Source organism: Garra rufa, chromosome 21 (assembly GCF_049309525.1).
Source record: "Garra rufa chromosome 21, GarRuf1.0, whole genome shotgun sequence".
Lineage (NCBI taxonomy): Eukaryota > Metazoa > Chordata > Actinopteri > Cypriniformes > Cyprinidae > Garra > Garra rufa.
Window position 1 is genome coordinate 32,425,506 of NC_133381.1, and position 13,450 is coordinate 32,438,955.

The 13,450-nt window shown below is 36.3% G+C and overlaps 1 protein-coding gene across 1 annotated transcript in view; it reads right to left on the reverse strand.

Moving 5' to 3' along the window:
- The window catches only part of ccdc88c (coiled-coil domain containing 88C), a 79,675-nt gene extending 67,385 nt beyond the window's left edge, over positions 1-12,290 (reverse strand). The window contains exons 1-5 of the mRNA XM_073826600.1: positions 11,918-12,290; positions 11,048-11,148; positions 7,618-7,726; positions 7,408-7,492; positions 2,044-2,130 (exon numbers count right to left, since the gene is read on the reverse strand). Coding sequence (XP_073682701.1) covers positions 2,044-2,130; positions 7,408-7,492; positions 7,618-7,726; positions 11,048-11,148; positions 11,918-11,977 — 442 coding nt within the window. The 5' untranslated portion in view covers positions 11,978-12,290. The remainder of the gene's footprint in view (positions 1-2,043; positions 2,131-7,407; positions 7,493-7,617; positions 7,727-11,047; positions 11,149-11,917) is intronic.
- Between the last annotated feature and the right edge of the window lie 1,160 nt (positions 12,291-13,450).

Genomic DNA, 13,450 nt, shown 5'->3' on the forward strand with positions numbered 1-13,450 from the left:
AATTATTTAACTATTTACATTCCTGAAACCAGCTCCAGCAAAAGGCTAGTGAAGCCATCTACACTGTATGATGAATAATTTCTTACCACACACTGCACACGTCTACTACGTGGCTCCGACATTGATGATCGTCATTCTAGTCAATGCTTGCGTTTACATCAGCCGCGGCTCTGCATGTATTTCGACCCTCTGTAACGCACACGTCAACGTCGCGGCTCCAGCCCAGTGACAGAAGTTTGCGGACACTTCAGTCAATGCTTGTGTTTATACGCCCTGCGGCTCACAGAAGCATCCCAGAACCAGCTATCCATGCTACATCTCTAAAGTTAGGCAAATCGCCCACCTCGTCCCTCCCCACCCGCCAATGATTCGAATTTCCTTGAGCAGGATTTATTTAAATGATATTCTAATGGACCGCGTTGTGACATCATAACATCCGGAAAACAAACGCTGTGGTCCAAAAGGAGACGCTCATTGTAATTCTTGAAATATCTCCCTTTGGAGATGTTTTTATGACCAAACATACACACCACACACTGGCTAAAATTCAAAAAGTGAAAAAGCATAATAGGACCCCTTTAATAAAAAAATGTCCTGGCTCTTCCAAGATTCTTAATGGCAGTGAATGGTGGTTGAGATTTTGAAGTCCAAAAAGTGCATCCATCTTCATAAAAAGTGCTCCACGTGGCTCTAGAGGGTTAATAAAGGCCTTCTGAAGCAATGCATTTGTGTAAGAAAAATATCCATATTTAAAACTTTATAAACCGTAATCACTAGCTTCTGCTAACTGTGGTACGCATGTTCACAAGAGAGTGGCGTTCCAGGGGATGACGTAGGATGCAGGCATAGTGTAAGCTTCTGTAAGAATAGGCTAGTCTCACAAGAACCAACTTTTGTTTACCATTTCTGCAAGAAATAGGAAAAGGACTTAAAAATGAACTCCCAAAACTTACCACCAGATTATGGAAGATAAATTCTTGAAAGAGTGGTATAAGAGGATGTGATGCTGGTCCATCAAGAGTCACTCTCAACTTATCCGTCTATAAAGCCTATAAAATACTCTTCATTTATTTCACAACACTTCAGCACGTTATTCTTATTAAGTGAGGGTCATTTTTTGGTTTCTGAGAACACATTGCACTTCTGGAGACTCCAGGTAGGTTGCAGTTCTGGAAAATGGCAGCACTGGAGACTACATGGTTCCTAATGGTTTCACACCTACTGTAATTTTTCACCTTAATTCTTTTGCAGTTAACATTTGTTCTTTCTTCGCCACCTGTTTTTTTCTGATCATGCTGACCCAATGAGCATTTCACCGTCCAAAGGTCATGCCTTAATTTTGCAAATTCTAGTATTACATTAGTATTGCATCCATCTCATCTGCATTTTTGAAAAAATAAATAAATAAATAATTGGCTCGTTTTATCTGTTAAAGCAAATGACAGTTATATAACATACAAATTATTAAATTCAAAATGAATAGTAGTTATTAAGATAGAAGCGGTTTAGAATTGGTAAAATGTGCTTAAAAAATCACTAGAATATCAACATGCCTAATAATTATGCGAGCACTTCTGACACAGCTCAGTTTTCTTTCAACAGAAGTCTATAGGATTTGGTTGCAAATAGCATGTTCGCCAAGCAAAAAAAAATCTAAGTCTTAAGGCTAAGCACTCCACTCCTTAATAAGACTCATGATTTTAGCTATCATTTATGTTTTTAGCACAAACAGGGTGGAACAAAAATGCACTGAAGTTTAATACTCAGGCTTAGGGGTGTTGAAATAGCACAAGCAGCAGTAACAGCAAGGCTTGCCTCAGCAAACACCACCAATTAATCACTAAAATCATATGCATCTTCCTTTATCACACTCACTTCCTGTGCTGCTGCAGATGCATGAACATGCTCAGACAATGTGTGCCATTTTACCCCTCACGTCAACAACCATTTTCCAGTTTAGAGATCTTTTCAGAAATGTATCACATTGGTCGACTTGCTCACACGAGCATAAAAGACCAGTCTACAGCCGCCTGCTTATCTCACTGGCCTTCTGGGCCATTTCTATAAACAGTGGCGGAGACCACTGTTGACACTCAGACACAATGTAGTTTATGGCTGAGAGAGAGAGCACTACACAAAAAGAGAAAATATCAGTTAATCTCAGATTTCTGTGTTGCGGTGATCATAAATAGACTGCTCCAGTTATTTTTGCAAATCAATCTAAATTGATAGAATGAGGAAGACAACAAATTGATTAGTTCTATTCATGAGTAATATACTGTGTCTAATATTGATTGTGATTATGCAACAGTATAGATATTCAATAGTGTGGGTGGTGTTAGTATCTAGTGTTGGCATCTATCTCACCGATGGGTTTTCAAAAATGAATTTAACATCATCACAGGTCACATTTTGAAAAATTAAAAAAGCAAGCAGAAGCCAATCCCAACAATGTAAACTGATGCAGCAGAAGTATCTGTTATATGTTTTTGGAAGCAACCTTTACTATTCATCTTGGTGCATCAAAAATTACAAACCTTATATTGTTTGTAAGCAATGCTGTTTTTGATTATCAGCCAAACATGGTACTTCAATTATGTGTCAAAAAAGGCAACACATTTTCATAGCAGACGCATAAGTGATGCCATGTTGCGTCTGAATGCAAATTTCTTGATGAAAAGATACATGCATATTACTTGTGCTCATAGTACTGTTAGGAGTACACCGATTCATTGCACTGACATTTAATTATTTTTAATTCAAGTTATTTGTATAATTATAACATTTAAACACTACAAAAATATAGTCTATGGATTTAAATAGCCATTTATTTATTTTCAAACGTATTTACATTTTAATCTGGATGACAACATGCCCTAGATATTGTATGAAAGTGTTTTGATTCTTTATTTTTCGGTCAAACTTTACATTAGCTTCATTAGTTAACATAAGTTAGTTCACTAGTTCACATAAACTGCCAATAAACATTCTTCTAAAGATTCATTAATCTTAAGTAATTCCAATATTTAATAAAAAAAATGTTAAAATCAAACTGTAACTGTGTTATTTAAGGAGCTAACATGAACTAATAGGTGTATTTTATTAACACAGATTAATAACTTATGTAGCAATTGCTCATTGTGAATATTAATGAATTAACTAAGGTTAACTATGAGATCCTACTGTAAAGTGATACCTATTGGTTTTATAATTCTTTTGCACTTTAATCTGTGTAAAAAAAGTTTAACTTTATACATTTTTTATGTATTGCTTTATTGTATTTAAATGTTCAGTTATTTTTGTTATAAGAAAATAGGTTTTCAAACTGTTATACTGTATTACGACACCACTTTTTTGCAAATACATTTTAATATTGTGACAATGCCGTATACCGTGATTAAAGCGTTATCAGTTAATCGCAACATGAAAATTGTTACTGGCATATCCCTATGTATATTTTTACTTTTTTTATTTAAAGAAACCAAACCAATGTATCGTTGACATTTGTGGGAACGAGAAATGCAATAAAAGTATTTCAGCTTGTTTTGTTATTTTTTTTATAAAATTATGGCACGCAGTTGCTTTAAACAATGGTATAAAGCTATTTAAAACATCAATCAAATGTAAATTGTTATAATCATAATTAATAATGGCAATTACAATTTTAAGGGAATAATCGACAATTACGATTTTTGTCATAATCGTGCAGCCCTACTATATCTTTGAAACACTACCTAATAGATAACCTTACGGTGTGTTCACACGGGGCGTCAGCGTCAATGCTTCCCATTGACTTCGAATGGGTGACGTTAAGCGTTGCCATAAAGAATTGTGGATCCGTCGGCGGTGCTTCACTGGCGTTGCTCGCGGCAGAAGTTGAGAATTTTTCAACTTCTTCCACGAGCAACGCCAGTGAAGCGCCGCCGACGGAAAGCGTCAGCCAATCAGGATCGCTCTATGCAAATACAATAGCCAGGTGGCAGCCAATCAATTTGAGGCCCAGTTATCTGTGACAGATCGCTATAGTTTAGAAGGACGTAAGTGAGAAGATACCAAACAAAGAGTTAATGACCCAACTCCTAAATCATTAGGAGAAAACATACAGGCCTAATTTGAAGCGAGAGAGCTAATGCGTAACAAAAGCATTTCCTTTGGCCATTAGCCTGATGTCTTCAGGACTGCATTTCAGGGGGTCCTGAGGCTTTCAGTTCTCACATTACAGTGACCCTTCCCCCTCATCTAGACCCCCATATGTGGGTCTCAGGGGGAGCGATTAACACAGGATAAAAAAACACATCTGGTTCTGTTCAGCAGAGAGCTGACCCACATCAGATTCTCAAATGTTGCCTTTCTGAAGTCCATTTTCGGGGTCCCACAGGACAGTTTCTCTTGGGCTGACTTGTGTGTGTCTTGGACAAGCCGCATTAGACAATTCAGACTGCAGGCCAGTTTCAAACACCACAAACAATCCAAAAGTGTGTATTTACCCCGTCAGTGCAAAGAATATTAATGAATAAGCTGAGTTTTACCAGGCTGACTCAAGATATTTGACTCTTCAAGTTAAAGTACCAAGGTTCATACCCTTCTGTATGAACACAAACTTCTCAGTCACTTATTACTGAGCCCAATGGGTAAACCATAAAAAAAACACTAAGGCGAGCTCCACCCAAGTCAAATATATGGTTAAGGGGGCCTTCCTTCACTGGAGTATGATTACTACATTCTGACACTTAGCCAAAATCTTGCATAATGCATAATAACACTAATCAGTAAGAGCTTATTTTAATATCTCAGCTTTCAGAGTTTTTATTAAAACGGGACAAAGAAGGGACCTGTTGGACGGCAAAAGCAGGGCAGGGCAAAAATACAGAACTGTAACCATCATAGATGTCCCCCATCAATATTTACAGTATCCGACCACAATAAACACCATCACACTTGGTTAGGACTTAACATTAAACCTTTAACCTAAGTACAATATATTTGGTTACATCCTTGCTTGAATGTGTTTGTAAAAAAAAAAAAAAAAATCTACAGAAGTGATCAAATGATTTAGCAACATATTAAGTGGAAAACCCAGACAATTCCCAGCAACTGATACACAATCAGTCTTCTTTTTCTAAGTTGGGATGGAAAGCAGTGAGGTCTGAGCAGGAATGCTTCTGAGATTCTCTGCCAAGAAAAAAAGGGGGTCAGATGTGGCAAACGCTTACTCAGATGGTGGGACGCTGCCCAGAACCGACCAAACGGATCAAACGATTTCAACTTCCAAAACCAACAACATAAAAGCCTCCCTCCAGCAATAATTGTGAGTGAGAACTGTTTTCTGTGAGACCAGAAATTACAAGTCAATGCTACATTTTCTATAATATAGTGTTGAGAAAGACCTTGTCCTTTCATGTCTCCTCATTTCTTCACAATTACTATAATTTTGACTCTAGCCTCTCGTAAAAACTTTCAGCCCCTTATAGACCACCTTCAGCTTAGGTCTTGCAAACCATTCTCACTCCTATATTATCTCAATGAACACTCATATAAAATACTTTCTAAAAATGTGTTAGCAAAAAACACATCAGTGTGGTATATAAAGTCCTGTCGCTATAAATAAGCCAATAATTATTTATGTTATGGTCAATAGATGGCCAATATTACAGGAGACACTGGAGGCAAAATGTACTTTTACACATTTGCATATAGGCCTAAATGTCTTTATAGCAGTGTGTGGACACAACCACCCTACAATGATAAAAATAAATTTTTTGAAAACCCAAAAACAGTCTCAATTATCAAGCTGTTTTGATTTTCTGCTCAGGCCCTGCCCACAACCACTGATGGACTGTCCTGTATTAGCATATTTCCACCCTCAGCCAGTTGTATGCTGTCCCCCATTTTCTCCGCGCTCAAAAAGCTGTAGCAAGAACAATGTCTCATAAGCAATGCCGTTTTGTAGTTGGATGTAAAAGTGAACATAAGAGTCTTCATTTCTCCCAATATCAGAGCCAATAAAGATGCAGTGGATTTGTTTTGTTTTTGATGGTACCGTGCCACCGAATACACAAAAAACAGAAAAGAGGGGTGGAGCGAGCAGTAGCTTATTATGATTTAAAGAGACATGCACCACAATGGCTCGCTGTGAACAGAGCTGTTTCTGACAAGGTAAAAATGCTGTTGTTCTGCACAACCATTGAGGAATTTTAACCAAAGTATGTTGCAGAAATTTCAAGACCCTAAAGAATTATACCAACTTGTGGAAAAGGGGCAATATTTTTTATTCACCTGAACTGTACTGTCCTGAGTGAAGATATTTAACAAAACAGACATTTACATACAGTACACAAGACAAAATAATAGTTGGATTTATAAAAATGACCCCCTTCAAAAGTTTACATACACATGATCCACAACTTTTTTTTGTGATAGGCATTTATGAGTACCTTGTTTGTTCTGAACAGTTAAACTGCCCACTGTGTAACTCCTTCAGGTCCCACAAATTCTGTTTTTTCAGCATTTTTGTGTATTGGAACCCTTTGCAACAATTATTGTATGATTATGAGATCCATCTTTTCACACTGAGGACAACCAAGGGACTCATATGCAACTATTACAGAAGGTACAAATACTCACTGATGCTTCAGAAGGAAAAATGATGCATTAAGAGCCAGGGGTGTAAACTTTTGAACAGAATGAAGATTTGTACATTTTTCTTATTTTGCCTAAATATATATATTTTTAATTTAGTTCTGCCCTTCAGAAGCTACAGAAGATACTTAGATGTTTCCGAGAATTTTCCAAATGCATAAAAATGTTAAAAATCCAAAGAACTTTTCTAAAAAAAACAGCGGTCAGGTACTCATGGACAACTATCACTAAAAAATAAAAAAAAAACACACAGCTGTGTATCATTCAGGTAACAACACAGTATTAAGAATCAAGGTCATTTTTAGAAATGTTATTAATTTTACTATTATTTTTTGTACTATATGTAAACGTATTTTATGTGAAATATCGTATCCAGGTCACTATTAAATAAAAAAAATAGCATGCATTTTGTATGATCCCTCTTATTTTGGTAAAATAATTAACATTTTGAAGATTCTTCAAGGTGTATGAAAACGTTTGACCTCAACTGTATATCATATGGATGAGTCAGGTCAACTAGTCCAACAACCAAATGATCAGTTAAAGACGTCCCTGATTGTTGGCTGGTGGACATGACGCCAAACCAGCCAAATTATACTCAGCAACCAGTCATTCAGATAATACACCAACTAGCTGATTTATTATATACATATATTTACACATCCCTACTGGCTGCCTTCACATAATAACTAACATCACAATTTTAAACAGGCTTGACCTTAACGGAAACTCTTCTATGCAGATAAAAATAATATGGCGCCCAGCTACCCACAATTCCAGTCACATCTGCAAACAGGTTTAATCCCCATGACACCAGAATCTCCACCTTGTGTCTGCAGAGACCAGCTGCTGTCTGGGATGTAATACAATCACACATACACAATGCTGTCTTTATATAAAAAAAAAAAAAAGAAATGGCTACTAGCAAACAGGAAGTACTTTTCCTGTTGCAACAGGACATGGAGGAAGAGATCTCACCTGGTAGTAGTTTTTGATGTGTCGGATGACAGTGTTGAGGTTCTGTATTCTCAGGTTGACATCATTGTTGACTTGTTTGTTGACTCGCTGATTCATGGGGCTTGGGTCTCTGTGGACCAAGAGCAACAAGAGTACATTTGAAAACCTCACATAAGCACATTTTTAATAAGGTATGGCTGGATGTTTAACTATCATTCAACAACCTAGTCAATTAGTGAAGTCAACTAGTTTACTTTTTAACGGTTTGGTGAACCCAATTATACATGATTTCCTCAAGACTAGTCAACTGCGCTGAAAATAACTATTATCCATCAATTGACAAATTGAGCTGTATTTTTTAACTTTAATTTTACAAGTAATGCATTATGCTTTTTGTATTGTATTGTTAATCTGATTAACAAAAATATATATTATTTAAAAAGCATAACTTTTTTTTGCATAAAAAAAAACAAATTTTTGTTGTAAATATATCATTTAAATCAACAAAAGTTATTCTGCCATAACAACTACTTATGCTTTCATGTCACTAGACTGGATCGTTGAATGTAAAGATTGAAGCTACTGAGTGAGTCCAGTTCTGAGGTCCTACATAGACTCTGTTTGTGCGATCCTCATTTACATTTGTTTTGTGAGAATGGCATGCAAATTCTGCCAGCTTGGCCCACAAATTCCCGCTTGCAAGTGAAAGAACCTTAAAAGATCAGGGTCAGTTTTCTTTTTCCCTTTGCAGTCTGGCTCAACAGTTTTCTATTGCCTGAAGCCAAGAACGCTGCATTGAGTTTCACTTTATGTGCTGTTTTACGAGCATAGATATTGCAACTGACGGCATGGTTAAAAAAAACAACAATGATTGTTCAGTAAAAGTCGAGGGAAGACCGATCCAGAGGACATCTGCCAGATGGGCTGCGTTAGCAAATGAGCTCACTTAGTATCAGTGATGGTGTTTACCACATACCTGGTGCACAAAAACACTGAAAAGGCTATCGGTTTGCTAGCTACAGGCATATGGGTGCGGGTACATTAAATATGGATGTGGGTGAGCAGGAGAAAGGAGCAGTGTGTACATTGCCCTCAACATTCCACATCTCCACTCATTTGTAATGGTTCAGTGGAAACACACTGGACACCTGAGTAAGTGAGTCTTCATAAGTATTATGATCTTTTATGCAAAGCTTACATATCATATTTTTAGGTTGCAAACTATAATCAGCTAGGTATAATTAGTCTCGTTTTAGGTTAACTTGACCCAGCTGAATTCTTCATAATATTGTTTTCTAATTCTTATCTTCATTTCTTGAGAAGATCTTACATAGAATGAGTTCTTGCATTCAAAAATGACTAGAATGGGCACAAGGGAACAAAAAAAAAAAATGTGGGGCTCTCAGAAAACTAGGCTACTTTTTACAATTGTAAAAATAAAATAGCACTACAGATTTCATTTGATTTTTGAAAGGACTCTATTCGTTCTAATTTTTACTTTTAGCCATTTTAATATTTATTAATTCTTAATGCTTAAATTTAATACCTATTAATTTGAGTTTGGTTAGCTGCAAAGGCAAGATTTCTTATTTTTATTGAAGTTACATTTGATCTAATTTATATATATATATATCTCATTTTATTTGTTTAATGGGTCATTCCACATTCTCATATTGTATTTTTAGAAAGTTTTGGAATATTTGTACCCTCTCCAAATTTGTCACTACCAAAACACAGTAATAATAATTTAATTGGAAGAGTTATTTTGACCTATTAAAATGTAGCTTCCATCCCTATTGTAAATATGCATTTTGCTATTTTATTAATATTTTTTCAGAGGTAAATCAATAATAATAATTTCATTTTTAACAATATTTCAAGTGTAATTTATGAGGTTTGATGTATTTTGTATTTTGAATCCAAATTTTCTTTATAAAAGGCAAAAAGTTGATCATACTGATTTCAAAGTTAAGGATTCATTTTGTTTGTTTGAACATACATTGAACCAAACACTATCATAACATCTTAGTTGATAATTCAGTATACTTTATATTTGACAAACAGCCTATGTTTCGGCAGTGACGTACTAAAACACTACTAAAACATAAAATACAAAGAATTTGCATAACTACTAATATTTAGTTTATTTCCCCCAAATAAAGGATTATGACTTCCCTTCCCTTTTCTCATTACTGAAACAACGATGACATGTTTTGGTCGTGACTGTTTCGGTGGTGACAACTTTATGGGATAACACTCAAAAAACAAGAATGTCACGACTAAAATGCCACCAAATGTTTTGATAGTGATTGTTTTTAGTAGAGACAATTTTATGGGATAACACTCAAAAAACAAAGATGTCACCACCGAAATACACTCATAAAAACTAAATGTTATGGACCAACTCTTAAAAAAAAAAACCGCTTAATTTTAGATAAAATGCGTTCGGTAGGAACGTTCCTTAAAGCAACACAGATCTTTCAGACTTTTGAACACATTTACTTCAAAATGATGAGGCCTATCTACTCACACCTTGTAGCTATGACAGAAAGGGACACCAAATTTTTTCCTGATCATAAATTTAGGGGTATAGTTAAAATCATTCTCTTTATCTTTTTACTGTGAAAAATCAGTCTCTCTTTACAGGTTGCAAACACTATATTATGTTGACTTTAAGACAACTAGAGGAATGAAACTTATGCAGTCAATGTCCTAATAGAACATGACACCAGGGTGCAATAATCTATCGAGGACAACTTTAAGAGTGTCTGAGGACAACTAATGCTGTAGATGCATCATCCACCCATTAGACATGCCCCCTTCATTTATAGAGAAAATATTTCCTTTGTCTGAGGAGGTCTAGTGTTTAAGCCCCTGATTAAGGCACAGAGGGCGGCAAAGCTTCTTGAGTAAAAGTAGGTTAAAGGACAAAGCTGACGCAGCGCCTTCGAGAAGTTCGAAAACAGTCGTTTTATAAAGCTAAATCTAGATAGCACAAACTCCAGGCGTCAAAATATGTGTATTGAGCTGCTTTGCATGATGCAAATACTCTCAAAAGAAGAGATTTCCTTGTTCATTAGTAAGACACACACATGCGACTGCTGCCTAGTCACCTGTTAGCTGAGGTTACAGCTTGAGCTAACCGAAACTTCTGTGGCCTAACATTCAGTGAAACCCAGATAAAGTTACTGCATGTGCTGTGTGCTTGCAAAGTGATGTTACACATGAGTTTAAAACTCTGGGCAAATAAGCCAGAGATTTTTTATTAACATACTAATTAAGGAACAAAACCGATGGAGCGTGAAGATTCGGATTGGGTGTCTGCACAGTTGGATGGCAGGCAGGAAAAGGATAGGATGTGGTTACTAATGAAAAAAAGATAGGCCCGTAACAGCTGCTAGATTACAGCATGTAGGCACAGTCGCACACATATACAACATCTGTCACTTACATGTGTGTCATTATCTTATGGAGGAAGACACCATCCACTAAATCCATGAACATGGAGAGCTTGTCTTCTGAACCAGACCCAAGAGGGCCAAAAGTCTTGACCTGTAAAAAAATACAACAAATTAATCAAATAAACTAGGTAGCAATATCATGACAAGATACACGCAGAGCTGCACAAGCATGCTTTCTGTTTCAGAACTGAACTGTGAACTAAATTGTTAACATACAAACAGAATATTTTTTAATAAATAGTAAGTCTAAAGAGTAAGCTACTATGTGTGTGTTTGTTTATTTCAGTGTTTTACAGTATCACGGAACAACAAACATGACAGCATGTGGGTTAATTTGGTGACATATGAGTTGGAAACAAAGTGGACAGAGAAAGCACAGCCAAACAGGACACAGAGGTCAAGGTAAAGGGGTCAGAGGAAGTTCCGCAGGTTTCGCCAAAACCTGTCAAGTGTTTTAAACTCTTCATGTAGGATAAAGAAGTAGGCTATGCGCACAAAATACTAATGTCGTTGTGTGTACATGTTTAAAAACATGTCAAACTGAGGTACTCCTTTAGAAACAAACAACTAATAACATAATGAATAATAATTCATCATATCTGTTACACTGTATTTGTAGAAAAACATAGATAAAATGTGTGGGGGGGGAATAAAATGTTGCAATAATTGTAACACGCTCATGCAAATCTGCTAAATGGAAAGTACGTTTCTTTCCACTACGAATGAAATAAACATAAAGCATCCAGCCCACATTAGTTTTGCTCAGGTTTGCAGTCACTGGCTGCTGCTGAACAAACTACACAAGGCAAATACAAACTCTACACACACACAGCAGGTGCCATCATGTCTTTGTGACTTACCCAAACCACAAGCGGTGAATCCATGAAGTTAGACATGAGTTCCGACACTGTAATATCCATTTTGAAAGAAAAAACAGCACACAAAATACCCACGCAAGAGTTAAAACTGTTTGGAGCTGAAAGTGCGTCTACAGAAATAAATATAAAAAAAACAAAGTGCGTCTGGATTCCTCTAGGGCTTTATGTACTCCACATTACTGTCCGCCGCAGAACAATGCAGGGGACGTGAAACAAATCCATTCTGGAAATAAAAAGACATCCTTTGAGGTTAGTTCTAAAACTTTTAAATGACTTCCAATCCCAATAGTGAAAAGTTACGGATAGATAAAAGAATAAAACGCTAGAGTGAATGCGAATTTGCGCGATTAAAGTTCAACTTCTGTCCATTTACTCTCAGCGATTGAGTTACTTTGTCGCCGCGCATTCAACCTGTGCCCGCACGAATAGCTTGAGAGAGTGGCGTGCTCAACATCCAATCAGCTGCGTGGAACCTCAGGCGGGCGGTAGTAAATCGACCAATGGCAGGCTTGTGAGTACTGGGTTTCATTCAAAATGACGTAACCGACAGCTCAAAGTGTTGTCGGTCGGGACAACTAGACTTCAACAGTACAGCTCGATGGCACCCTCAGCAGGTAACACCTATGTTTTTGTACTTTTTACTTTGTTTACCACATTTCTGTGCTTTAATATGCTTTCCCTTTAAAATTATCCTGGTTGGACTACAATTCCGCGCTGGATTGAAGCATTGATTTATAAAGGACATGAATCTGTAGCTTCATGTGTTTCTCAAATTTTTTTTTAGGATGAAATTTAATAAAAATAAAACAAAAATATTTTTTATCAGTAGTTCCACGAGTACTGTAGGTTTAATAATCGTTTTTGAATCCAATGTATGTCATTTGCGTACATTAGCCTACGTTTAATTCGTGCGATGTAACTTACAACATAATCTGGAGTCTGTATAACATAAATCTATGTTTTTAAACATTTATAGATCTTAACTTAATCGTTTTATTGCCAAGTAATTGTAGTAACTTAGTGTAGTTTAAATATTTGACCCAGGACCACAAAACCAGTCTTAAAGGAGTAGTTCACTTTCAGAACAAAAATTTACAGATGTACTCACCCCCTTGTCATCCAAGATATTCTTGTCTTTCTTTCTTAAGTCGTAAAGAAATTATGTTTTTTGAGGAAAACATTTCAGGATTTCTCTCCATATAATGAACGTCTATGGTGCCCTCGAGTTTGAACTTCCAAAATACAGTTTAAATGCAGCTTCAAAGGGCTCTAAATGATCCCAGCCAAAGAAGGAGGGTCTTATCTAGCCAAACGATTGGTTATTTTCTAAAAACATTTACAGTTTATATACTTTTTAATCTCTACACAGAGCTAGACAAGACAAGCACTTGAGGTTAAAAAGTATTTAATTGTAATCGTTTAAAAAAATAACGTTCTGCTTGATCGTTTTGCTAGATAAGAGGCTTCTTTCCCCGGCTGTGATCGTTTAGAGCCAGTTGAAGCTGCATTTTGGAA